Source organism: Selaginella moellendorffii, unplaced genomic scaffold (assembly GCF_000143415.4).
Source record: "Selaginella moellendorffii unplaced genomic scaffold, v1.0 SELMOscaffold_114, whole genome shotgun sequence".
NCBI classification, from domain to species: Eukaryota; Viridiplantae; Streptophyta; class Lycopodiopsida; order Selaginellales; family Selaginellaceae; genus Selaginella; species Selaginella moellendorffii.
The window spans coordinates 199,856-222,454 of NW_003314375.1; the positions used below are offsets into that span (position 1 = coordinate 199,856).

At 45.8% G+C, this 22,599-nt stretch overlaps 6 protein-coding genes across 6 annotated transcripts; 3 read left to right on the forward strand and 3 right to left on the reverse strand.

Annotated features, from left to right (window-relative positions):
• Positions 1-44: 44 nt before the first annotated feature.
• Positions 45-4,297, forward strand: LOC9633757 (aconitate hydratase, cytoplasmic). The gene is made up of 19 exons (XM_024664764.1): positions 45-461; positions 527-610; positions 665-825; positions 883-975; positions 1,046-1,231; positions 1,282-1,443; positions 1,502-1,646; positions 1,699-1,841; positions 1,896-1,952; positions 2,007-2,086; positions 2,137-2,212; positions 2,264-2,517; positions 2,572-2,690; positions 2,739-2,860; positions 2,918-3,016; positions 3,063-3,542; positions 3,596-3,694; positions 3,748-3,990; positions 4,045-4,297. Exons 1-19 carry the CDS (start codon positions 152-154, stop codon positions 4,114-4,116), a joined length of 2,985 nt encoding a protein of 994 aa, XP_024520532.1. The 5' UTR covers positions 45-151; the 3' UTR covers positions 4,117-4,297.
• A 1,039-nt stretch (positions 4,298-5,336) lies between these two features.
• LOC9633758 (serine/threonine-protein kinase-like protein CCR1) lies at positions 5,337-8,191 on the forward strand. Its single transcript, XM_024664845.1, has 2 exons — positions 5,337-7,946; positions 8,001-8,191. Exons 1-2 carry the CDS (start codon positions 5,844-5,846, stop codon positions 8,139-8,141), a joined length of 2,244 nt encoding a protein of 747 aa, XP_024520613.1. The 5' UTR covers positions 5,337-5,843; the 3' UTR covers positions 8,142-8,191.
• A 440-nt stretch (positions 8,192-8,631) lies between these two features.
• On the forward strand, positions 8,632-10,851 carry LOC112342664 (RGG repeats nuclear RNA binding protein A-like). The gene is made up of 7 exons (XM_024664795.1): positions 8,632-9,169; positions 9,285-9,795; positions 9,846-9,914; positions 9,970-10,108; positions 10,156-10,311; positions 10,376-10,429; positions 10,491-10,851. The coding sequence occupies exons 1-7, from the start codon at positions 9,004-9,006 to the stop codon at positions 10,659-10,661; spliced, it is 1,266 nt and encodes a 421-aa protein (XP_024520563.1). The 5' UTR covers positions 8,632-9,003; the 3' UTR covers positions 10,662-10,851.
• Positions 10,795-11,862, reverse strand: LOC9633759 (warthog protein 6). The gene is made up of 4 exons (XM_002991048.2): positions 11,737-11,862; positions 11,616-11,683; positions 11,343-11,559; positions 10,795-11,292 (listed from the first exon to the last, which is right to left on the reverse strand). The coding sequence occupies exons 1-4, from the start codon at positions 11,819-11,821 to the stop codon at positions 10,952-10,954; spliced, it is 711 nt and encodes a 236-aa protein (XP_002991094.1). The 5' UTR covers positions 11,822-11,862; the 3' UTR covers positions 10,795-10,951.
• Positions 11,863-19,050: 7,188 nt separating this feature from the next.
• On the reverse strand, positions 19,051-20,109 carry LOC9633760 (warthog protein 6). Its single transcript, XM_002991049.2, has 4 exons — positions 19,930-20,109; positions 19,810-19,877; positions 19,537-19,753; positions 19,051-19,486 (listed from the first exon to the last, which is right to left on the reverse strand). The coding sequence occupies exons 1-4, from the start codon at positions 20,018-20,020 to the stop codon at positions 19,146-19,148; spliced, it is 717 nt and encodes a 238-aa protein (XP_002991095.1). The 5' UTR covers positions 20,021-20,109; the 3' UTR covers positions 19,051-19,145.
• Positions 20,110-20,149: 40 nt separating this feature from the next.
• Positions 20,150-21,859, reverse strand: LOC112342671 (pentatricopeptide repeat-containing protein At4g02750-like). The gene has a single exon (XM_024664819.1). The coding sequence runs from the start codon at positions 21,857-21,859 to the stop codon at positions 20,150-20,152; it is 1,710 nt and encodes a 569-aa protein (XP_024520587.1).
• Positions 21,860-22,599: the final 740 nt, after the last annotated feature.

The following is a 22,599-nucleotide window of genomic DNA, read 5'->3' on the forward strand; positions in this document are numbered from 1 at the left end:
TCCGACGGCCACGGCTCCACCCGTGTTGGTTCTAAGGGAAAAGAAGGAACCCTAGAATTGAAAATCTCCTATCGAAGCTTTTCTCATTCTGATGATCGCTTGAGGAGAGAGGAGGCGGCGGCGCTGGTGAGAATCGATAGGCTCTTCCCCGATGTCTGTGTCATCGTCGCTCAAGTTGCCGCGCCTGGCGCGATTGGCATTGCGGGCGCGCGCGGTGTATTTGGAGAATCCCGGATCCAGGAATTTCTCCGCTTGCTCGTCGTCGGCTAGGTCCGGTGCCGGGCCTGCTAGATCGAAGTACTTTTCTTCCTCCTCTGTGGCCGCTGCCGATCTGCCGTTTGGAGCCCCCGCCTGGTACAGGAGGGGCGCTAGGATCGGAGGAGGTCAATGTGCCGTCGCGCAGGCCGGGGTTTTGACGGCGCCTGGACAGCGCAGGAGTTCCAGGGACTACTCCTCGTCAGGTCTGATTTCGCTGCGATGCATTCGCAAGAGCTGAAATATTTCTCCTTGGATTCGTTTTTTGCAGCTAACCCCTACAAGAATCTGGTAAAGCCTTTGGAGGGCCATGGAAAGTACTACAGCCTGCCAGCTTTGAACGATCCTCGCGTTGGTAAGTCCCATTGTTTGTGCGTGGTTTGGCCACTGAAATTCTTTGGCTTTTCAGATAAGCTGCCGTATTCCATCAAGATTCTACTGGAGTCGTGCATCAGGAACTGTGACAACTTTCAAGTCACAAAGGAAGATGTGGAGAAAATCATAGACTGGGAGAACACAGCTCCCCAGCAAGTGGAGATCGCTTTCAAGCCCGCACGAGTCATCTTGCAGGTAGCCCACCAGTTTAGATACTTTCGTAATTTCTTAGCTTAACTGTCTCTTTTCCAGGATTTTACTGGAGTTCCTGCTGTTGTTGACTTGGCTGCAATGCGTGATGCGATGAAGAGGCTCGGTGGGGATCCCAACGTAATTAATCCCATGGTAAGCTACGTGATCAGCTTAACTTAGTTTATGTTCTTGACTCAAACTTCTTTCCGTTTATTTTCTTCAGATTCCTGTTGATCTGGTCATAGATCATTCAGTTCAAGTTGATGTAGCGAGGGCTGCGAATGCTCTTGAAGCCAACATGAAACATGAATTCGACCGTAACAAGGAGCGATTTGGATTTCTAAAATGGGGTGCTACAGCTTTCAAAAACATGCTGGTTGTGCCGCCTGGGTCGGGTATTGTGCACCAGGTACTGTTTTGAATATTTTAGTTTTGCTTCTGAGACATTATTGGTTGCAGGTTAATCTCGAGTACCTAGCTCGTGTGGTTTTTTCTAATGATGGATTTTTATACCCGGATAGTCTAGTTGGGACTGACTCACACACGACGATGATAGACGGGCTTGGTGTTGCCGGATGGGGTGTTGGAGGTATTGAAGCTGAGGCAGCGATGCTTGGTCAGGTCAGTATAATTAGATTTGATTCTACTTTAGTGTTTATCAAAGAGTACATGTTTGCAGCCAATGAGTATGGTTTTGCCTGAGGTTGTTGGCTTCAAGTTAAGCGGCAAACTTCGAACTGGAGTTACTGCTACCGATTTGGTGCTGACGTGCACTCAGATGCTGAGGAAACATGGTGTTGTTGGAAAATTTGTCGAGTTTTATGGTAAGGTTTCTGTTTTGCACTCGCTGGAGTATTCTACTCACGCTTTTTATAGGCAAGGGTATGCAAGAGCTGTCCTTGGCTGATCGGGCGACTATTGCAAATATGTCTCCTGAGTATGGTGCCACCATGGGCTTTTTCCCTGTGGATCACGTGTCTTTGCAGTATTTGCGGATGACCGGTCGTGAAGAGAAGAAGGTACTTGTTTCTTTCGGCCTCTACAAACGTATTCTGAATGCTGTTTGTGCCCAGGTCGAGATGATTGAATCCTACTTGCGAGCAAACAAAATGTTCATCGATTACAATGAGGTATGCATGTATATGAGCTTTACACATGTTTCTTATGTATCTTGGTTGTTGCAGCCTGAAACCGAGAAGGTTTATTCTTCGTATTTGGAGTTGGATCTGGATTCAGTACAGCCCTGCGTGTCTGGTCCGAAACGGTAAGGGAGGTTCTTCATACTTGCTAAGATTCTCATGTTGAACCGTTCAGTCCACACGATCGGGTAAACTTAAAAGATATGAAAGAAGATTGGCATAATTGTTTGGATAGCAAGGTCGGGTTCAAGGTAAGAAACCGATAATTCATTTTCTTTTATCTGACATGCTACTATTTGTAGGGCTTTGGCGTGCCTAAAGATGAGCAGTCGGCAATTGCAAAGTTCAAGTTTGAAGGAAAACCAGCTGAGCTCAGACATGGCGATGTTGTTATTGCCGCCATTACAAGCTGTACGAATACGTCGAATCCCAGTGTGATGCTTGGGGCCGGACTTGTTGCGAAAAAAGCAACAGAACTTGGCCTTCAAGTAAAGCCTTGGATAAAGACGAGTCTGGCTCCAGGGTCCGGGGTAGTTACAAAGTATCTTAAGCAGAGGTAAACTAAGTGACATGTATATTACTCTTTGTCTGACATCCTTCGTGTTTTCAGTGGCTTGACAGAGTATCTTGACAAGCAAGGTTTTAGTTTGGTTGGTTATGGCTGCACAACGTGCATTGGTAATTCTGGAGAAATTCACGAAGATGTAGCGTCTGCGATTGCTGACAATGGTGAGTAATTCTTTGTCTGGAATTATTTTTCTCACTTCTTAATTTCAGATATGATCGCGGCTGCCGTGCTTTCTGGAAACCGTAACTTCGAGGGTCGTATCCATCCTTTGACTCGAGCCAATTACTTGGCATCACCTCCTTTGGTAGTCGCATATGCCTTAGCTGGAACGGTAAGATCCTTCGCTGTGCATCTCGTGCTGGGGATTCTGACAGAAATTCGCTTATAGGTTGATATCGACTTCGATACGGAACCGATTGGAGTTGGAAAATCAGGAAAAGAGGTTTTCTTGAGGGATATTTGGCCTTCGTCCGAAGAAGTGGCAAAGGTATTGACTAGCTCGTGCTTTCTTTGTTTTAACATGCGCTCTCCAGGTAGTCGAAAAAGCCGTGGTTCCGGACATGTTCCGATCAACATATAAGACCATCACGAAGGAAAACAAAATGTGGAACAATCTTTCCGCTCCTTCTGGTGCTTTATATGCGTGGGATCCAGAATCTACTTACGTGCATGACCCCCCGTTTTTTAAATCGATGACGGAGAGCCCTCCTGGTGTCCACGGCGTAAAAGATGCGTATTGTATTCTAAACTTTGGGGACAGCATCACGACTGATCATATATCTCCTGCGGGAAACATCAACAAAGACAGTCCAGCTGCCAGGTACTTGATGGAACGTGGAGTTGAGAAAAAGGACTTCAACTCTTATGGAAGCCGTCGGGGTAACGACGAGATCATGGCAAGAGGAACATTTGCCAACATCCGGATTGTCAACAAGTTTCTCAAAGGCGAGGTTGGCCCCAAGACAATTCATATACCTTCTGGAGAAAAGCTTTCTGTCTTTGACGCTGCCAAGGTATATTTGATTTTGCAATTTTTTGAGTTTTATTTTATATTTTTATTTTTCAGAAATACCAAGACGAGGGGCATGATACCATCATACTTGCTGGTGCAGAATATGGAAGTGGAAGCTCCAGGGATTGGGCTGCCAAAGGGCCGTATTTGCAGGTAAAAAAATGTTGCGTTTTTATTGTTGCCTTCAAATGTTCCTTTCCTTTCAGGGTGTGAAAGCAGTAATTGCGAAGAGTTTTGAGCGTATTCATCGGAGCAACTTGGTGGGAATGGGCATCATCCCGTTGTGTTTCAAGAGTGGCGAGGACGCAGAATCGCTGGGATTGACAGGGTATGAGAGGTTCACCATCGATATTCCTTCGGACATCAAGGACATCAAGCCGGGGCAAGACGTTGTTGTGAAGACTGATAAAGGCAAAAGTTTCACCTGCACTTTGCGGTTTGACACACAGGTTCGTTTTTCAATTTCTTGCTCGAGATTCTCTTGGTAACGCTTCTCATTGCAGGTGGAATTGACGTATTTTGAGAATGGAGGCATTCTACATTACGTGATTAGACAACTACTTCAGTCCAAGTAAAATGTTCTTTTTTTGTCCTTTGGGAGCGGGTGACGGGGCACAGGATGTACACTATTTTGGTTTTCTTTTTCGATTGATCGCCAGCCAGGTATTTCTCTGTGCTGAATAAAACCGAGAGGTTTTTCTGGAAGTCAGCCGAATTTTTTTACTCTTACGAAATAAAGGTGAATGTGTCCAGATATCCAGTTTTTGTCTCAGAGGTTTCAATCCCTGCCATAGTTTTTGTGTTGTAACAGATGCAATGTTTTGCAGCTTCAATCCAGTGAACTGTTATTGTCAGGTCCCGACGATGCTGATTACTTTTCAGTGCCACGCATCCAACCATGTGCCATGTTTTAAGTCAAGGTAAGAACCCTTTTCCTTTTCAAAATTTCGAGCTTTAAACAGGCCCATCCTCTTCGCATTACATTTTATATCGTTTGCAAGGCTGGTACTAAAATCGCTGTGTCAGGTCGCTTGGATTTCAAAGGCAAAGAGACATTGAATACGAGAAACCGGCAGAGGTTTGCACGTTGGGAGGAAGCAAAAACAGTCGACGAGTATGGAGCATAAAGAGGGGCGGAGTGGATTGTTTTCGGCAAAGGTGGCCGGCCCAAAGTACACGACCTGGGAATAGCTCGTCAAGATGTCCTGGAAGTTTAGAGAAGAACAGTCGGTCAGGGACAGGCAGTGCAAATTGGGCTGGTGGTGCTGGCTGGCCGGCTGGTTGGACTGCTACTCCACTTTTCTCCGCCCATCGACGATCTTTACTCCCCGGGGGGGAAAACGAGAACTTTAGCAGAAAAGCAGGAAGAAAGCTCGGCAAGGACGAACTCAAGAGTCATGGATGGTCTACGCAAACAGTGTGGAAGTAGTCAGGAACAGCAGTGACAACAGCAGTGGATAGCGGGGAATCGAATTGACCACCACTCCAGTAAATTCGGAGGAGAATCGCGAGAGAAGGAGAGAGCTTTTCTATCTCGCTCGGGGGAGGAGGACGAGAGACATGGATGGCAGGGAACTAGATGTTTAGTTAAGAGCAGTGGCCAAGCGGGAGCCGACACGCGGCAGCGCCTGGACCGTTTGTCGTTTGTGCCGTCCAACGGCTGGGCTTTGCTGCTGGGGTGACGGGCAGGTGACGGGCGGGTGACGGGTACTTGGAAAAAATTTGGTGATGGTGGCGGTGGTGGTGGTGGTGGCGGAGTGGTGGAGGTGGTGGTGGTGGTGGTGGGGATCACAGGCCAGCTGTGGAGTTAGCTCTTTGGGGTCTCTTCTATTCTTTCTCCCCGCGGGGGACGAATAGCTTGGTTCTTCCTATGATTGCCAGAGGATTTCGGTCCGACCCGACTAAAGAATGAGGATGGCTCCAATCGGGATCTAGCAGCGGCAGTAGCAGCAGCAGCGGCTGCGGCAAGCGGCTAATCATCCAGCAGGAGAAAACTTTGGTGGCTCTTGCAAAGATGGCAGCGCTCCAGCTGTGGTTGCTTTCTTTAGGCGGATCATGCACATGTACAGCTCGGCAGGAGGATTGATGAGCTTTTCTCCCGCTGTTCTTGGCTGCCGAGGAGGAGGATCATCGCCTGGTAGCTCGGGTTTCTGGCCGCTAGTAAGTGGATCGATCGCAGGCAGGGAATTCTCAATGCCCTCTAGCAGGAACCGCGTAGCAGGGATCAGGGAGGAGGAAGATTGGCTGTGGCATTCGCAGCAAGATCTAGGACAGGAATCACAGGGAAAGAGGCTGGAAAGGAATGACTTTCGGCGGCAAATCCTCACCACCATCTCTGACTTATAGCAGGACAATTCTCTTCGTGTTCTTCCTCGAGTTCTTGAGCTCGGCGAAGATGGTTCTCGGACTGGGCGGTATGTGTTCTATCGCTGCCTCGTACGGGGAGGACGATCCATTGTTTTGCGCGGTCGAGGCGACGTTCGAGCAGCAAGTGTTTTGCTGGGGGAGGAATGAGAGCTTGGAGTGGCCGTCGACGGGTCCGGCGATGCTGGGTCTCTCGGGTGGAATGGGATTTATGTGTGGGATCGCGGCCGGGAGCCAGCGTCCCTTTTGCTGGCGGAAGAACCTCACGTCGATCAACATCGTCCCCGAGCAGTTCCAGAACACGAGCTACGATTCCATCGCCGCTGGCGACGGCCATGTCTGCGCTGCTCGCTCCCAGGACGCGCTGGTGGACTGCTGGAACGGGGACGACAGCCTTAACGTGCCGCGCGGCGTGACGCTGCGGTCCCTGGTCGCGGGGCGGAGGTTTGTCTGCGGTATAGAGACCGGCGATGGCGGTACCGCGCGGTGCTGGGGCGATGCCAACCTTGCCGCCACGGCTCCGCCTGGTGACGTGGAGTTTGAGTCGCTGTCTGCCGGCGGCGAGCACGCGTGTGGGATTGTGAGGAAATCGAGGGAGATTCGGTGCTGGGGGGACAACCGGCTTGGTCAGACGGACGCACCGCGCGGTATACCTTTCGTGGTTCTCAGCCTGGGATTGAATCACGGGTGTGCCGTGCGGCAGGACACGCACGGCGTTATGTGCTGGGGGCGGGGGTTTAATGCGTCGGCGGCGCCAGACCGGACGGAGTTCTTGGCGCTGGCCTCGTCGCGCGTCGTGACGTGCGGTGTACGGGAGGATAACCTGCTCGTGGTGTGCTGGGGGAATGGCACGGAGTTCGCGCCGCCGCTGCAGCTGTCGAGCCCCGGAGTGTGTACCGCCGCGCCGTGCAGTGCGGGAGAGTTTAGCTTTAACGCGTCCAGCCTGGGCGTGGTTACCGCGGGGTTGTGCTCGAGCAGCACACAGCAGGTGTGCGCGCCGTGCGCGAGCGACTGCTCGAATGGATCGTTCGTGTCGGCACCCTGTGGCGCGAATGACAACCGGCGGTGCACTGATTGCTCGCTGTGCGAGACGAGCTTGTGCCGCGGGCTGTGCCACTTGTCGCCGGCGCCCGAGAGCAGCGCTGTTGGGGTGGAAGAGCGGCGGCACCGCGCGGTAAGCCTAGCGGCGGTACTGGGTGCCGCCATCTCTGGCGGCGTCGTGGTGGCGGTGATTGGGCTGTTGGCTTGGTGCTGCTTGCAGCGGCGGAGGGGGAGATGGTGGCGGAACAGCGGCAGCGGGAGATCGGGGGACGGCGCCTACGGCCACCAAAACGGCGGCACCGGCACCGGCACCTCCGGCGGCATGCAGCTGCAGTCGGTTGGCTCCGGCGGCATACCGTGCGTCAAACCGCCCGAGGCCTTGCGGTACCGGCTGTCCGAGCTCCGGGACGCCACGGGCAACTTCAAGGAGGTGAACGAGCTGGGCCGCGGGAGCTATGGCTTCGTGTACAAGGCGGTCTTGGGCGACGGGCAGCTGGTGGCGGTGAAGCGCGCGAATGCGGCGCAGAGGATTCACGGCAGCAGCCGGGATTTCGACGCGGAGCTTGAGATCTTGTGCAAGCTCCGCCACGCCAACATTGTCAACCTGGTGGGCTACTGCGGGGAGATGGGCGAGCGGCTCCTCATCTACGAGTTTATGCCGCACGGTACGCTGCGCGACCACCTCCACGGCGGGCTCTCACCGCTGGGGTGGGGACTGAGGCTTCGCGTCGCCGCGCAGGCCGCCAGGGGCCTGGAATTCCTCCACAAGGAGGACGTCATCCACAGGGACGTAAAGTCTGCGAATATTCTCCTGGACGCGGAGTGGTCGGCCCGCGTCGCCCCGCCGGACGCGGGGTACCGCGATCCGGAATATTCCACCGCGCCGCGGATGACTGCCGCGGATGACGTGTACGGCTTTGGGGTGGTGCTGCTGGAGCTGCTGTCCGGCAGGAAGGCGTACGACTGCGAGTTTGAGCCGGCAGGGGTGGCGGAGTGGGCTGGGCCGTTGATTAGGACGGGGCGGTGGGCGGAGGTGGTGGATCGGGCGGTGGAGGGGCCCCGGAGTGTGGAGCCGGTGGCGAGGCTGGCGGAGATAGCGGAGAAGTGCGTGAGGGTGAGGGCGGAGGAGCGGCCGCCAATGGGCCAAGTTGCGGTGTGGTTGGAGCAAATAGCTCAAGGGAGTGGATCTTTGTAAAGACCAGAAAAAAGAAAAGTATTGACAGTAATTTTTTCATTTTTTTATTTCTTGGATTTGTTGGACGGCTGAAAAGGAAAATTTTCTGGCTGTTCTAGAGAAAATAATAATACAATGTTCACGTGAAGGTGAGATTGACATGGTGGTGTCAGTCGGTGTGTTCTTGGCTGATATGATAAGGATCACTTGATCGATTTCTTTCCATCGTATGCAAGAAAGATTCGACCGCGCGTGAGCATGATGAGTGCGTATGACTCTGAAAATTCTTCTTTTTTCGATCTCTCGCGCGATCAATCAATCAGCAACTATGATCGACAGCCAACTTGTTTCTTAAGTGTGTTCCAGCTGTTTGCCACACTTGATCGTCAATCACAACGAACTTGTGACAAAAAAAAGCTTAAACTAAAGGAGGTTAGAAAAGTTCGATAAAGGTGGCGGACGTTGCCCTAATGTCCGGTTAAAGGTGGCGTTGCCCTAAGGGCACGGGACAATGCGTACGGACGTGGATATTTTGTGGCCATAGTATTGGAAGCCGCCGCCTTACATTACCTATTCCAGTGTGTCCGTGAGGTTTCTTCGTCGTTGTCGTTGCGCCTTCTTCGAGTGAGAGAGAGGGAGACCCTAGCGAGCGAGCGAGCGAGCGGTGGCGCTAGATTGATAGCTCTCTTCTCCAGGGTTTGTGTTCTTGCGTGGCTGGACTTTCTAGGGCTTTTAGGGTTCTAGCTCCCACTTCTTCCAGGCAATGGCTGCTGTCCAAGATAGGCCGCGGACGCGCGCGCTCGCCATCGCCAGCTCCAGGCCGGCACAGAAGAGCTGAAGAGGGGTGAAAAGGCTCCGATAATCTGCATCGCGGCGGCCCGCCATGGCGAACCAAAATTCTTTTGCCCTGCTCATCGACAACGAGAGCGATGCTCCGACGCTCATCGCCCACGCGGCCGCGGCCGCTACCGAGGAGAAATCCAAGGCGCCGCCGCCTCCTCCCCCGCCCGCGAAGATGCCGACCAAGCCCCCGCCTCCAGCCGAAGCCGGTATGTTCGTTCTAGCATTTTCTTTCTCTTCCAATCCGGCAGCATTGCGCGGCGAAGATCGCTGCTGCTTGGAATATTTTTTCTTCTTCGTTAGCTCACGTCATCGTCGTTACAGTGAGGGACGCCCAACGGAGCCAGGGAAGGGGCGGCGGACGTGGCATGGGACGTGGCACCGGACGTGGCGGCGGACGTGGCTATGACGCTGAAAGCTCACCACGCGATTCTTATCGTGGTCGAGGCGCTGGCCGAGGTGGCGGTGCCGACGGCGCGGAGAACGGCCAGCTGGAGGACGGAGCCGGCGGGTACCGGGGACGTGGACGCGGGCGGGGCAGGGGACGTGGTCGCGGGCGTGAAGGCGAGGAGAACGAGGTGCCCAATGGTGGTGCTTTTGAGGAGGATCCCAATGAGTCCCGTCCACGTCGCGTTGAGCGAGCTGACCGTGGGGATTACCGCGGCGGACGTGGTGGTGGCGAGCGTGGCGAGCGTGGTGAGCGCGGGGCCGAGCGTGGTGCCGAGCGTGGTGGCGAGCGCGGTGCCGAGCGCGGTGCCGAGCGTGGAGACCGCGTGGAGCGCGAGCGTGACTACCCTCGTCGTCAGTACGACAGGAAAAACACCACTGGCCGCAGGTAAAGTGTTTTGATTCTTTGCTTGGTAGAGGCTGATAGTGGTGGTACAGCACTGGAATCAAACGCGATGGCGCTGGTCGCGGAAACTGGGGAACTCCAATCGACCCCGTCTCTGTCGAGTAAGAATTTACGGAGCTTCTTCTTTGTAACTTAGTTCGTCTTTCTTCCTGTCAGGGAAGGCAACGCGATCGAGGGTGTGAAACTAGATGGTGCGAAGCTCGAAGCCCCAGAACCCGAGGCACCTAAGTCGGAGGCAGCACAAGAAACTCCAGAGGTCACTGAGGAACAGAAAGAGGAGGAGAAAGAAGAAAAGGTTTGTGCTTTCCCGAGAAATCCAAGGCTTACTGTTTTTTCCGACAGGAAATGACCCTGGACGAGTATGAGAAAGTGATGGAGGAGAAGCGCAAGGCCCTCACTGCCATGAAGAGCGAGGAGAGGAAAGTGGTGGCTGACAGTGAGTTCCAGAAGATGCAGCTGGTTGACAAGAAGGCCGACGAGGATATCTTCATCAAACTGGTAAAGTCCTTCGATTGTTATGCTATGCGAGAAAGAGAGACTGACTGAGTTTCATACTCGACAGGGAGCGGACAAGGCCAAGAAGAAAGAAGGGGAGAAGGATGATAAGACCAAGAAGGTAAATGGATGGGCTTGTTTGTGGCTTTCTTCTAACGATGAGCGTGTTTTCGTTTCTTCAGTCGGTGCCGATCGAGTTCCGGAAATCCGAGGCGGAGAATCAGTATGGCGGACGTGGTGGCAATCGCGGCCGCGGCCGCGGGAGAGGCCTCAACAACAACACGCGGCTTAGCTCGAGCTCGGCTCCCGAGATTGCCGATTTCCAGCAGTTCCCGTCTCTGGGAGGGAAATGAGATCTCAGCACTCGGATTTCTTCTTAACTCTCTCGTTTCCTCTCGTGCTCTTCTTTTTTGCTTGTGTGTGTGATCTGTTGGCTGGCACTTCTCTCGCTCTCACCCTTTTTTCTTAACACTTGAGAAACTTGGAAAACATCTATGCATCTTTGTGATGCATGTCATGAAATGAAGCTTTTGTTTGACATCACACAGTTTCTTCGCTCATTTCTTTCGTTCTTGTTCTGGAGATTTACATTGACCTGATCTGGATTGTGATTATTTCTCTCTTATTTACTTCTGATTTTTGCTCAAGCTTTGGTGGCCAGCATTGCTGTAGCAACTCCAGCGATTCCAACGGTGAGAGCAATGCTTCCTCCATACTTGGCTCCAAACTCAGCAAAGTTGACGCAGGAATCCATGGCGGCATAGCCCTCCGCGTAGATTTCCTTCCCGACGATGTTGTAGATGGCGCGAAGTGGAGCGAGCACGGCCTGGTATGCGTGTGGGAGGTACTCAGTTGCGCCAATGGCATCAAAGAGGGAGTCCAGGAACCACTCGCTGTGAGAGGAAGCCTCCACGTTGTTAACCATGATGTTGCCGGAGAGAGTGAATGGGTTGTAGAGACCCAGCTTCTCCACCTTGGAAAGCTCTATAATTGTCAGAAGTAAGAGCAAAGTCTCAAAAGAAGTATGATGTTACCAGTGATTTGAGATGATCCCCAGAGAGTTTCTCCAACCTGGAGATCCTTGGCTCGCTTGTACACAAGCTTTCCCTTGGCGTCGACTGGGATGAAATGGCCCTCGCTAAGCTCGATCATGTCTGAGGCGGTGTGGACCTGGATGAACTCGGAGATCACATCGGCGTCCTTGTGGCCAAATGCGTAGATATCGGAGAATACGTTTTTGCTCACTGCAACCTTTAGATCTGGCACGTTTAGATGGGCTTTCGAAAAACTTAAGAGCAATACAATACCTTGTCTCCAACTTCGAGATCTCTCATGAGTTTGAGGTCGCCGTTATACATTTGGACGGTGGCATCGCCTTTGCAAACATAAAGCCTGTGATTGGCTGTAAAATCGCTTGCAGATTCTTACCTGGGAAACATGAGGTGTTGGTCGCTAGAACAACGCTAGCAAGAACAGCGAAGAGAGAAGTAGCAAAGAAAAAAGTGTGAGCCATAGAGAACTCTACACTGTGAAAGCCTAGAAAGATAGGAAAAGAAGCTCTAGAAGCGATGTTAAATCCTAGAAACGAGTGCCTATGACATAAGGCTAACCGATCAAGTTGGTGATCCTAAAACTTTGATATCAAGAATTATTTAATTCTAAGTACATATTTGAGATGCCGCATCATTGACAAGAAAGCTCTCCGTAGCAATTTATTTAAATAATGACTACGAAAGAAATTAAATGTTCATTAAGCAAAATAATGCGAGTTATGGAGTTTCAAGGAATATCCTAAGAACCTTGCCCTAAAAGTGTCTAGGGTGGTGTGAGCGCAGCAGCTATCGGTGGATCTACTCGCGGATAAAGCTATCAGTGGATCTGCCCAGCACACTCGCGGATAAACTCTTGCTCCTGGTTGGGCGGCATGTTTTGGCGGCGGCTTTTTGGAGGTGAGTGAGTAGAAGAGCGCAAGAGCCCAGCTAACATTTAGCTTGTGGGCGCAGGAGTTGCCCGCGGATGCAGCACGCTCGCGGAAACTCTAGCTCGGGCTCGAGCTCGGCCGCGTGCTCCTGCTCCTCCTCTCAAGCTCGTCTACGATAACACCACCACCTCCTTGTTCCTCTTCTGCGATATCTGCTACAACCGGCAGTTGACTGCATGCGGCTGCCCCGACACGACGTTACGCGATCACCTGAGCTACGCTCACGGAAACATCTGCCCCAAGCAGCGTCGTACACATGCAAATGCCCTTTACTGGGGAGCGCCTTGGAGCATTCCAGCCTACTTGTATGACAACGAAATGGAGCCTTCAATGACGCCGCTGGAGCCATGCCAGATCAGGAGCATCGAAGCCGTGGGCTGCATTTCCACGTTCGAGCTCGGCCTGCGGTGTCGGGGTCCTCCGGCGGAATTCGTCATCGATGGAACTTTAGGAGAGCTTGATGCTAAACAAGTCCTCGTCTATAAGGAATCCATCTGGCAGAATCGGGTCCCCACTGGCTACATCCTTCTGGCGGTTCCCACCAAGGCATTGCAGTATGGCTCTCTGGACTGGGTCGTCAACTACGACGACTTCCGGGGCAAGCCCATGACACTGTCGGCCAGGAAGTTCGTCCAGGCGTCTCATGACCGTGGAGAGGATCCTGTCAAGGAGCTGGACGCTGTGGACGCGATCGGGATCAGAAAGTGCGTCGTGGTGGATCTCCGTGGTATTGGCATCAATAGAAAGATGGGCCTCTTTTTCACCGAAGATGCTCTATGCGACGTGCTGCCGTGTGTGGCTGGCACCAAGCTTGTCCCTGCCAAGGCAGTCTTTGACGATCGTCTTTGGGACAAGCTTGGTGTCCAGGGCAGGGTGGCCAAGGACGCGGCCGTATGTGACATAATGCATTCAGAGGGAATCAGAGATGATGTTGCTCAAGTCGCAAGTAAATCATTCTTCCTTATTACTCGTGAAGTTTAATTCCATTTCATTTTTTTACAGGATTGTGGGGGTACATTGGACAAGGTCACCAATTCTCAGGACACAATGCTGCTCGAGCCAAAATCTAAGGTAAATCACTTTTCTTGTCATGCCAGAATATCAGGTAAATCAGTATCGTTTCTGTGATGCTTACTCCTGTTCTTTCACAGACTAAGGCTGGAGAATGTTTATTCTCCACTGCTGTGCTGGCTGGTAATGCAAAACACATTCCGTGCTCAAAAACCAAGTGTGGCGGCCTTACAATGATGCTTTGTGAAAATCCAAATTGCTTAGCTAACAACGTGATGAGATGGGCAACACAGGCGATGTTTAGGATCTTTCTCGGCAAGCAAATATTTTTAGCTTCTAATCTAAAATGTTTTTGTACTTTCAGAGCGGCATTTAGGAAAGGACCCTGGGACTAAACTATCTACATTGATCCAAAGTAGGAAATCAGTGTACAACATTCCTATCATGGTATTATATTATATCATTTGATTTTTTTTTAAATTTTATTCTTTTAATTTTTTTAGGTAGTGCTGGAAGCTTTACAAACAGCTAGGATTCTTAAAACTACTGAATTTGAACTTCAACATATAAGAAGCATAGCACTTGGGATGAGCCTTAAGTATTCTGAGTTAGGTCAGTAGATAACTTTTTATATTTTTTTAGAAAACAATTTTATTCTTTCTACAGATTCAAGGTTGGCTGGATTGGATGATTATTTGGCAATTTTTCATCATCATACTTTGTGAGTTTTTTATTTTTATATTTAAGTATCTAAATATTTATGTTTAAGAATCGACATTTTATAGCAAAAATTGGGTTCAACTTCAGTGATGATCTATGTGTGATATGTCCAGAAGCTGAAAACTGGTTGGAAGTTAGATATTTCTTTGCTGCTTATGCATTGTCAAAAGTTATTGGAGATATGAGAAACATCTCCACAAAATTGTTAGATTTGAATGGTAATGTGATATGGTGTTAAACAATCAATATGAGTTATATCTTAAATATTCTTGGATATTTAGGGTTTAAGGTAATATATTTATAATATAATGAAAATTACTAAATTTAGATTTGTAAAGTTTGTAAATACATCTCTCTCTCTCTCTCTCTATATATGTATTACCCTAGCTAAGTAATACACTATTATTATACTATAACATATATACTGTCTATTTGGGATTGAATTTAATCTATCCATTTTTGTATATAAGCAAGGGTCTAAACCCTAATTAATATATTTATTCTTATATCCCCAGCACTCACATTGGTGGAGATGAGGGGCAATGCAATTTATTTTTGAGAGGTAAAACTTTTTATTCTTATTTCTTCATTCTCTTTTAGATCTAAATCTGTATTAACTTTTTGCAAAATCTAAAATTTTAACTATCATTGTGCTTAGATTTACTTTTTTCTTTTAATCTTCATTACATTCTCTTTTTCTATCATGCCACATTGTCATCGATCAAGGAGTATATCATTTAAGGTAATTAATGTTGCTCTGTTGGATCGAACTTTTGTTGTTATGGGGTGTGATCATATTAATGGTATTTAATGTGTTGCCATTTCCAACTTTCATAGGACGTAATTACATAGCTTTTCCTATTCTTAGTGTTTTGCCATCTCTCGTTATTATGGAGCATGGTTATGATATTGATTGGAGAGCTATGGATGATGCAATTTAGTTCTTGGAAAATGTTTGAGGATCAATTTTATAGAAAGACAATGTGTATAAACTTGAATGGATTCCATATCATTTTGACAAGCTTGATTATTATGAAGATAACTTTGGAGATAAAGTGGAGATTTCACGGGGTACATGTCAATTCTTCAATCTATCATCTGATCCTTTCTATTTACCTTTTATTTTTTCCCAACTTTTTCTTATTTCTTAGCCTAAGCCACCTACTCATGTTCCTAGTATTTCTTCCTCAAATGCAATGTTTTCTTCTTGTGGCACGTCAATCATTTATAACTTTGATATAAATCTCAGAGTTATATCTAGTGTTGAGTTAAGTGTTTTATATTCTCCTCATACTAATCTGAATGTTAAATGTATGCATAAAGTTAAGAATCTTGTTTTTATTTCATTGGTAGAGTCTTTGATCAGTTTTGGTGTTGAGTATTCTTCTATTCCAAGGGTTAATTCACTTTGGCTAAAGTTTCGGATTGAATATATATCCCCACTTGTGAGTGCTGCTAAAAACCTTTGCTTTACTATTATTGCTAAGGAGTTTATGTATTCCCTTGAAAGTGTGGACATTATTATTAATTTTCTTGTCTTAAGTGTTGAGTTGTGTATTGAGGAGTTTGAGCAATATAAATCTTTTGTTTATATTGTGGTGGCTGAAGTATTTTATAATAAGAAGTCCCTTATTTTCCAAGCTTTGACCATATGTCATTATTTTGATTTCCACTTTGGCTAAAATTTCGGGTTGAATGTATGTCCCCACTTGTGAGTGCCACTAAGAGCTTTTGTTTTACTATTGTTGCTGAGGAGTTTATATATTTCCTTGAGAGTGTGAATGCTATTATTGATTTTCTCGTCTTAAGTGTTGAGTTATGTGCTGAGGAGGTTGAGCAGTGTGAATCTTTTACTTATATTATGATAGCTGAAATATTTTATAATAGGAAGTCCTCTATTTTTCAAGCTTTGAACATATGTCATTCTTTTGATTTCCCCATTCTATATTGCCAATTGCTATAAATTCCTCTTCCAATGCATCTTTATCTATTTTTTTTTCCACAATTGTTTTTCCTCAATTTTTCTCATGTTCTCCTTTCTGCCCTAACACTTTAAACTTTTTTTTCTTCAAAAGACGAGGTAGAGGGGATGGACAAGAGTCCGGCCTCAATGATGGAGTGAGGATGAACAAATATGGTAATGGAGAGAGGATGAATGACATGGATTGTAAAGTGAAGATGAATATAGTAAGTAGGAATGGAACATCTAACCCAAACATAGTGAAGAACAAATATGATAATGGAATGAGGCTAAACATAAATGGTAGAGTGAGGATAAACACAACAAATCCTGATAGAGTTAGTATTTCAAAACTCTTTTTTCTTGCAATCTTGGACAAAGATGATAGTTCTACTTATAGTCTTAAGTTCGAGTTAATGGTGGTCTTGGAGGATCGTCAACAAGCAAACTTAAAAACAAGATGTATTATTTATTGCAATAATTTTCTATGGACTGTAATGGCTCTTAAAGTCCTTTACTTTAATTGAAAGTTATGGTTGTATAGCTAGTTTGAGCATTTGGGAGTTGCAATTGATTCACCAGGATTCCATAGTCGACTAATGTTTATACCATGGCTTTTGTTTTATTTTAATCATGGTTATCAACAACTTTGTTGATGGTTTTATAAATTCTTATGATAATTTATAATTGCCTAATAGAAACTCTATATGTTCCACCTGATTTATCATCATCACTTTTTCATCTTCCAGAGGGGAAGATGGTGTAAGGTTTGTAAATACATATATATATATACATGTATTACCTAGGTAATACACTTTATAATACTATAACATATGGAATGTCTATTTAGGACTGAATATAATCCATCCATTCTTGTATATAAGCAGGGGTCTAAACCTTAATTAATATACTTATTCCTATAAGTATAAGTATAAAAAAAATCAATAAGTACAACATAGAAATATCTATTTATTCTTTATATTTTTTTTGTTACAATAATATCGATAAAAATAAAGTGATAATGGCTGAAGGCACATGGGCCATCCAATTGTAAGCCTTGGGTAGGTTCAATTTGCATGATTTCAATAAATTTTTAATAGATGTTTTGTTTGGCTAATGAAAACTTGGTTTATAACTTGCTTAAGTGAGATAATACAGATGTCCATTTAGTAGATATTTAGAATATATTTGGATATTCTAGGATATTCTACCATTTAATTCTAGAACATTTAATGGTTAATGTGTAATAAATTTAATCTCATGGTTAGAAATTATAAAATTCCTATCAATCAATTATATTAATAAATAATAAGCACCACTATTAAACAAACAAAGCATTGGTATATATAAAGTGCAGTAAATCATTTTTATATTTCTTTTAAAAACATTTCTGATTTTTGTTTACATAAGAATAAAGTAAGAGGCTTTAGATTCAAACACCAAATTGTATAACTAACTTAAACAGTCCTTGATAATGATGATATAATTGTTAGAAGGCATCATCACAATTATCAACATTTCTAAATGCATGCTTGAAGACATCTGGGAGGAGGTTCCACACTTAAACCATTGTACCATTATAACATTGTCTCTTTGAGACATGTGGGAAACTCGTGCAAACATTAAATATCATTTCAAGAATGATAAATGGCAATTGTCATAAATTGATTTAACCAATGATCAATATCATCCTTGGGATTTTTACAGAAAAAATTTGGTTGGACATAAGGATGGGCAGAAAGAGCAAGAAGAGTTGCACCATTTGCCATAAATATCACCATCAACTAAAATTAATTGTTTAGTTGCAACTATATAACATTAAACAATTATATTAATTATTGTTCCAGACTCAAAAAAGGAGGAAGCTATTGCTTTGCCATTAAGATGAATGAAATAAATAAAAGCAAAGAAAGAAGAAATGGAAAAAATATAAAAATGAAGAAGAATTAGATGATACAAAGTTAGATCTAAACCAAAAACATAAATCTAAGCATTCCTCAGGACAATTAAAGTTACCCCTCAACTCTATCAATATAAATGCATGAAGTATAAAAATTTGTATGTCTGATTAGCCTAAAAACCTTAACTTATTTATAAGATCGAGTGTTCTCGATTGAAACCAATTTGATAATTATCAAAATCCCAACATGATAATATTAGTATAAAGCATTGTAGCCATACACTTAGACTTCATACCCATAGTTATACATCTTGACCTCAGATTTGTAGTTGTACCTTATAACGCTATATTTAATTTTTTTTATTAAACTAGTTTTTATTAAATTAATGAAACTAATCTTATAAAATTTGAAACTAATCACTTCATTTAATATATTATTTAAAAAATATATATACTTAGATTCATAGTTAAAGTACTATTACTATTAATAAAATATTTTTAAAAGCATTATAATAGTATTTTTAGAACAAATCCTAATAATTTATTATGTTTAAGAATGTTTTTGATAAACACCAGATTAATCTAATGGTATAAAGTTAGAGCTAGAAGGTGTTTAGGAAATTTTTGTAAAATATAATCATGTTTAAATTTAATAATAAAATTATTATAAATAAATAATAACCCTTAAATTGTTATTATCATTCTGGAATATTCAACTATATTCTAGGTATATCCACTACCAGTTGGGAATAATAAAAATCATGAAATACAGTTTTCTTTTCTTTTTTCTATTTTTTGAAATATAAATTTTATTTTACTTGTGGTACATCAAGCCTTGGTTGTTTTAGATAAATAATATTAAATTGTGACACATTGCATTATAGAAAATTTTGATTTGCTTAGTTTGTATTAAAACAAATTATTATGATTTATGTATTACAAGAAAATGTTTTTCCTAGTTGAGCATACGGTATAAACCACACAATACACTTTCCATCATGTTTAAGAATGTTTTTAACAAACACAAGTTTAACCTACTGGTATAAAAGCTAGATAAGCTAGAATATGCTATAATCATAAATTATAAACACGAGATTAATCTAAAGGAATAAATAACCATTAGATGGTAAAAAATTCTAAAATATCTAGGTATATCCACTAAACAAACAATAAACCCATTGAGAATATATAAAAAAGAAGGGGAATAATCAAAAGCATAAAATATGTTAATAAAATTTACATTTTATTCTACTTCTGGTTTTTCATCAAGCCTTCGTGGCCAGCATTGCTGTTGCAACTCCAGCGATTCCAACAGCAAGAGCGATGCTTCCTCCGTGCTTCATTCCAAATTCAGCAACGTTGACACAAGAATTGACGGCAGCATAACCCTTTCCATAGATTTCCTTCCCGACGATGTTGTAGATGGCACGAAGTGGAGCGAGCACGGCCTGGTATGCATATGGGAGGTACTCAGTTGCGCCAATGGCATCAAAGAGGGAGTCCAGGAACCACTCGCTGTGAGAGGAAGCCTCCACGTTGTTAACCATGATGTTGCCGGAGAGAGTGAATGGGTTGTAGAGACCCAGCTTCTCCACCTTGGAAAGTTCTATAATTGTCAAAAGTAAGAGCAAAGTCTCAAAAGAAGTATGATGTTACCAGTGATTTGAGATGATCCCCAGAGAGTTTCTCCAACCTGGAGATCCTTGGCTCGCTTGTACACAAGCTTTCCCTTGGCGTCGACTGGGATGAAGTGGCCCTCGCTAAGCTCGATCATGTCTGAGGCGGTGTGGACCTGGATGAACTCCGAGATCACGTCGGCGTCCTTGTGGCCGAATGCATAGACATCGGAGAACACGTTTTTGCTCACTGCAACCTGTAGATCTGGAACGTTTAGATGGGCTTTCGAGAAACTTAAGAGCAATACAATACCTTGTCTCCAACTTCGAGATCTCTCATGAGTTTGAGGTCGCCGTTATACATTTGGACGGTGGCATCGCCTTGCAAACATAAAGCCTGTGATTGGCTGTAAAATCGCTTGCAGATTCTTACCTGGGAAACATGAGGTGTTGGTGTTGGTAGCTAGAACAACGCTAGCAAGAACAGCAAAGAGAGAAATAGCAAAGAGTAAAGTGTGAGCCATAGAGAATGGAAGGTTATATTGAGAGATAGGAAAAGAAGCTCTAGAAACAATGTTAAATACTAGAAACGAGTGCCTATGACATGAGGCTAGCGGATCAAAGTTGGTGATCCTAAAACTAGGGAGTTTGATTTAACAGAGATTTTCTCTTATCTTTGAATTTGAGAGGAGCACAAACGCGGCATTATTGACAGGATCTAATCCAAGAACTCTCTCTACGGCTCGAGCTGTCGACTGATCGTCCTTGTGGCTTTTACAAGCACTTAGAATGCATCTCCAATCGGTGACTTCAGGCTGGAAAGGCATATGCTGGACGAGATCCTCGGCGTCTCTCAAGCGCCCAGCTCGTCCAAGAAGATCAACCATGCAGCTGAAGATCTGCCTCGTTAGAGCAAAGCAAAAGTCCGTTTGGATCGAGTGGAAGAACACTCTTGCTCTTTGGGAACGTCCGGCACGACTGCATGCAATTAGCACGCAAATGAGAGAAATCTCATCCACTTCAAAACCATTTAGAAGCATAACGGAGAAGAGATCTAAAGCAGTGCAGTGGTGGCCATTGTGTGCAAATGCTACCAACAAAGTGTTCCAAGAAGCCATGCCCAGTTTGGGCATCCGATCTAGAAACCGGACAGCCTCAAGTAGATATCCTTTTTGTGCAAATGCTCCTAGCATCTGATTCCATGAGATGCTATCTCTTTGGACCATGTTGTTAAAAACGCTGCTGGCAGCTTTGAATTCCTTGCGCTGGCCGTAACCAGCAAGAAGAATGTTCCATGAAACTAAAGATTTTTCTGGCATTTCGCTCAGGAAAGCCTCCATTTCATAGATATGCCCAAAATGGGCATACGCGTACAAGAGTGTATTCCAAGAGACCAAGTTTCTTTCGGGCATGGCGTCAAAGATCTTCTTAGATTCTTCCAAGTTCCAGGTTTGTGACCACGCAGCCAGAAGTGTAGTCCATGAAAAGAGATCTCGACAGTTCATAGTTTCAAACACTTTTAAAGTGGAGCTCAAATCTCCAACGTGGGCATAAGCAGCGAGCATGGAATTCCACGACACTAAACTCCACTCGGGCATTTGATCAAACAGTTTCTTAGCTCGATCAATATCACCACTTTGTCCAAATCCTGAAAGCATGGTGTTTCTAGTGACAGTGTCTTGCTCATCCAAACGAAGGAAAAGCTCCAGTGCATCATGAATAAGATTGTTCTTCACGTACGCACTGAGCATCAAATTCCAGGAGAAATAGTTCCACTGTGGCATGGCGTAAAACACTCGTTTGGCCTCTTCAAGTTGTCCTTTCAAGGCAAATGCCGAAAGAAGCGCGTTCCAGCAAACAATGTCTCTCTCCACAGCAGTTTCAAACCAATACCTGGCTTCGCGGGTGTTCCCGTCTCGGGAAAACGCAGCTAGGATTTCAGTCCACGGGATGACACTCCACTCGGGCATCTGGTGGAATATCTCCGTGGCATCTCTAACATACCCGTTTTGGGCATATGCCGAGAGCATGGAATTCCAAGCCACAAGGTTCCTGTGAGGGATCCGATCAAAGAGCTCTTTCGCGCTATCGACGCGTCCGCTTCGCGCATAGCCATTGATCAACAGGACCCAAGTGAAAGCAGTCTTTGGATGCGTGGTGTCAAAGATGTGGTGGGCACGGTGGAGGCTCCCGCAGCTCACAAACATATGGAGTAACAAATTGGAGAGGAACGTCCCATCGGGACTGGAGAGATGGCCGGAGTTACGCACTGTTAGATAGACTCGCTCAGCTTCTTCGTGTACAGTCTTGCAAGATTTTACCAGTTGCACACATTCTTGTAACCCAAGGTTCTTATTTTCCATTAATGCAATATATTAATTATATCAAATAATGGAGCATAAGATGCAAGGAGGCGCTGGATGCCAAACTTGCGAGGTGCTGCAAGGATTTGGCCCGCGAGGTGGTCGCGGAATGTAGAGAGCACAAATGTCTCAGAAACTTTTATGGGTCTGGGAGCTTCACTCTCACTGATATCGGTCGCGCCGAGCTCATCCTCTACGGAATCTCTTCTCCAGCACACTCGAGAAGCAGCGCTGCATCTTGAGCTCGCTGGGCAGTGTCAAGGAGGTGGACTTGGACCTCCTGGTCGCGGCTGTGTCCAGGCTCCGCAAGCTTGGCGATCTGGGGACTCTTGAAGCGAGTGTGCTTGACGGACTATATTTCCTGAAAGAGGTAATGCTTTCCATGTTTCTAGTACATATACTCAAAGTTCTTCTAGGATCTGGTGACTGCCAGCCGAGTTTTTGGTAGGAGGCAATTGTCACTCGCAGCAGTTGATGAACGCCGTTGTTCAAGCCGTGGAATACGTCCACTATGACTTTAGGAACTGTAAGCGACTGGACTTTGACCCAGCTAAGCCCATGGATCACGTTGCGGCACTCATTGTGGCGCCATTGGAGCCGGGGGAACTGCTCAGGGGAATCAACAACTCTCCAGTTCTGGAGCAGCTGACGACGAAGGCCGGATCAGTCGGTGCATGCCGAAGCTGCAATGATTTGCATTGAGCACGCAGTGATGTGGCTCTGCAAATCCAAGCTTCGGG

Coding starts and splice junctions, on each gene's coding strand:
- LOC9633757 (XM_024664764.1), top strand. CDS start 152: ATGTCTGTGTCATCGTCGCTCAAGTTGCCGCGCCTGGCGCGATTGGCA. Junction 2,087..2,136: donor TGCGTGTCTGGTCCGAAACG/GTAAGGGAGGTT, acceptor TGAACCGTTCAG/TCCACACGATCGGGTAAACT. Junction 3,543..3,595: donor CTGTCTTTGACGCTGCCAAG/GTATATTTGATT, acceptor TTTATTTTTCAG/AAATACCAAGACGAGGGGCA.
- LOC9633758 (XM_024664845.1), top strand. CDS start 5,844: ATGACTTTCGGCGGCAAATCCTCACCACCATCTCTGACTTATAGCAGG. Junction 7,947..8,000: donor CAGGGGTGGCGGAGTGGGCT/GGGCCGTTGATT, acceptor CGGGCGGTGGAG/GGGCCCCGGAGTGTGGAGCC.
- LOC112342664 (XM_024664795.1), top strand. CDS start 9,004: ATGGCGAACCAAAATTCTTTTGCCCTGCTCATCGACAACGAGAGCGAT. Junction 9,915..9,969: donor ATCGACCCCGTCTCTGTCGA/GTAAGAATTTAC, acceptor TCTTCCTGTCAG/GGAAGGCAACGCGATCGAGG. Junction 10,109..10,155: donor AGGAGGAGAAAGAAGAAAAG/GTTTGTGCTTTC, acceptor TTTTTCCGACAG/GAAATGACCCTGGACGAGTA.
- LOC9633759 (XM_002991048.2), bottom strand. CDS start 11,821: ATGGCTCACACTTTTTTCTTTGCTACTTCTCTCTTCGCTGTTCTTGCT. Junction 11,560..11,615: donor ATCTCGAAGTTGGAGACAAG/GTATTGTATTGC, acceptor CCAGATCTAAAG/GTTGCAGTGAGCAAAAACGT. Junction 11,293..11,342: donor GGGATCATCTCAAATCACTG/GTAACATCATAC, acceptor TGACAATTATAG/AGCTTTCCAAGGTGGAGAAG.
- LOC9633760 (XM_002991049.2), bottom strand. CDS start 20,020: ATGGCTCACACTTTACTCTTTGCTATTTCTCTCTTTGCTGTTCTTGCT. Junction 19,754..19,809: donor ATCTCGAAGTTGGAGACAAG/GTATTGTATTGC, acceptor CCAGATCTACAG/GTTGCAGTGAGCAAAAACGT. Junction 19,487..19,536: donor GGGATCATCTCAAATCACTG/GTAACATCATAC, acceptor TGACAATTATAG/AACTTTCCAAGGTGGAGAAG.
- LOC112342671 (XM_024664819.1), bottom strand. CDS start 21,859: ATGGAAAATAAGAACCTTGGGTTACAAGAATGTGTGCAACTGGTAAAA.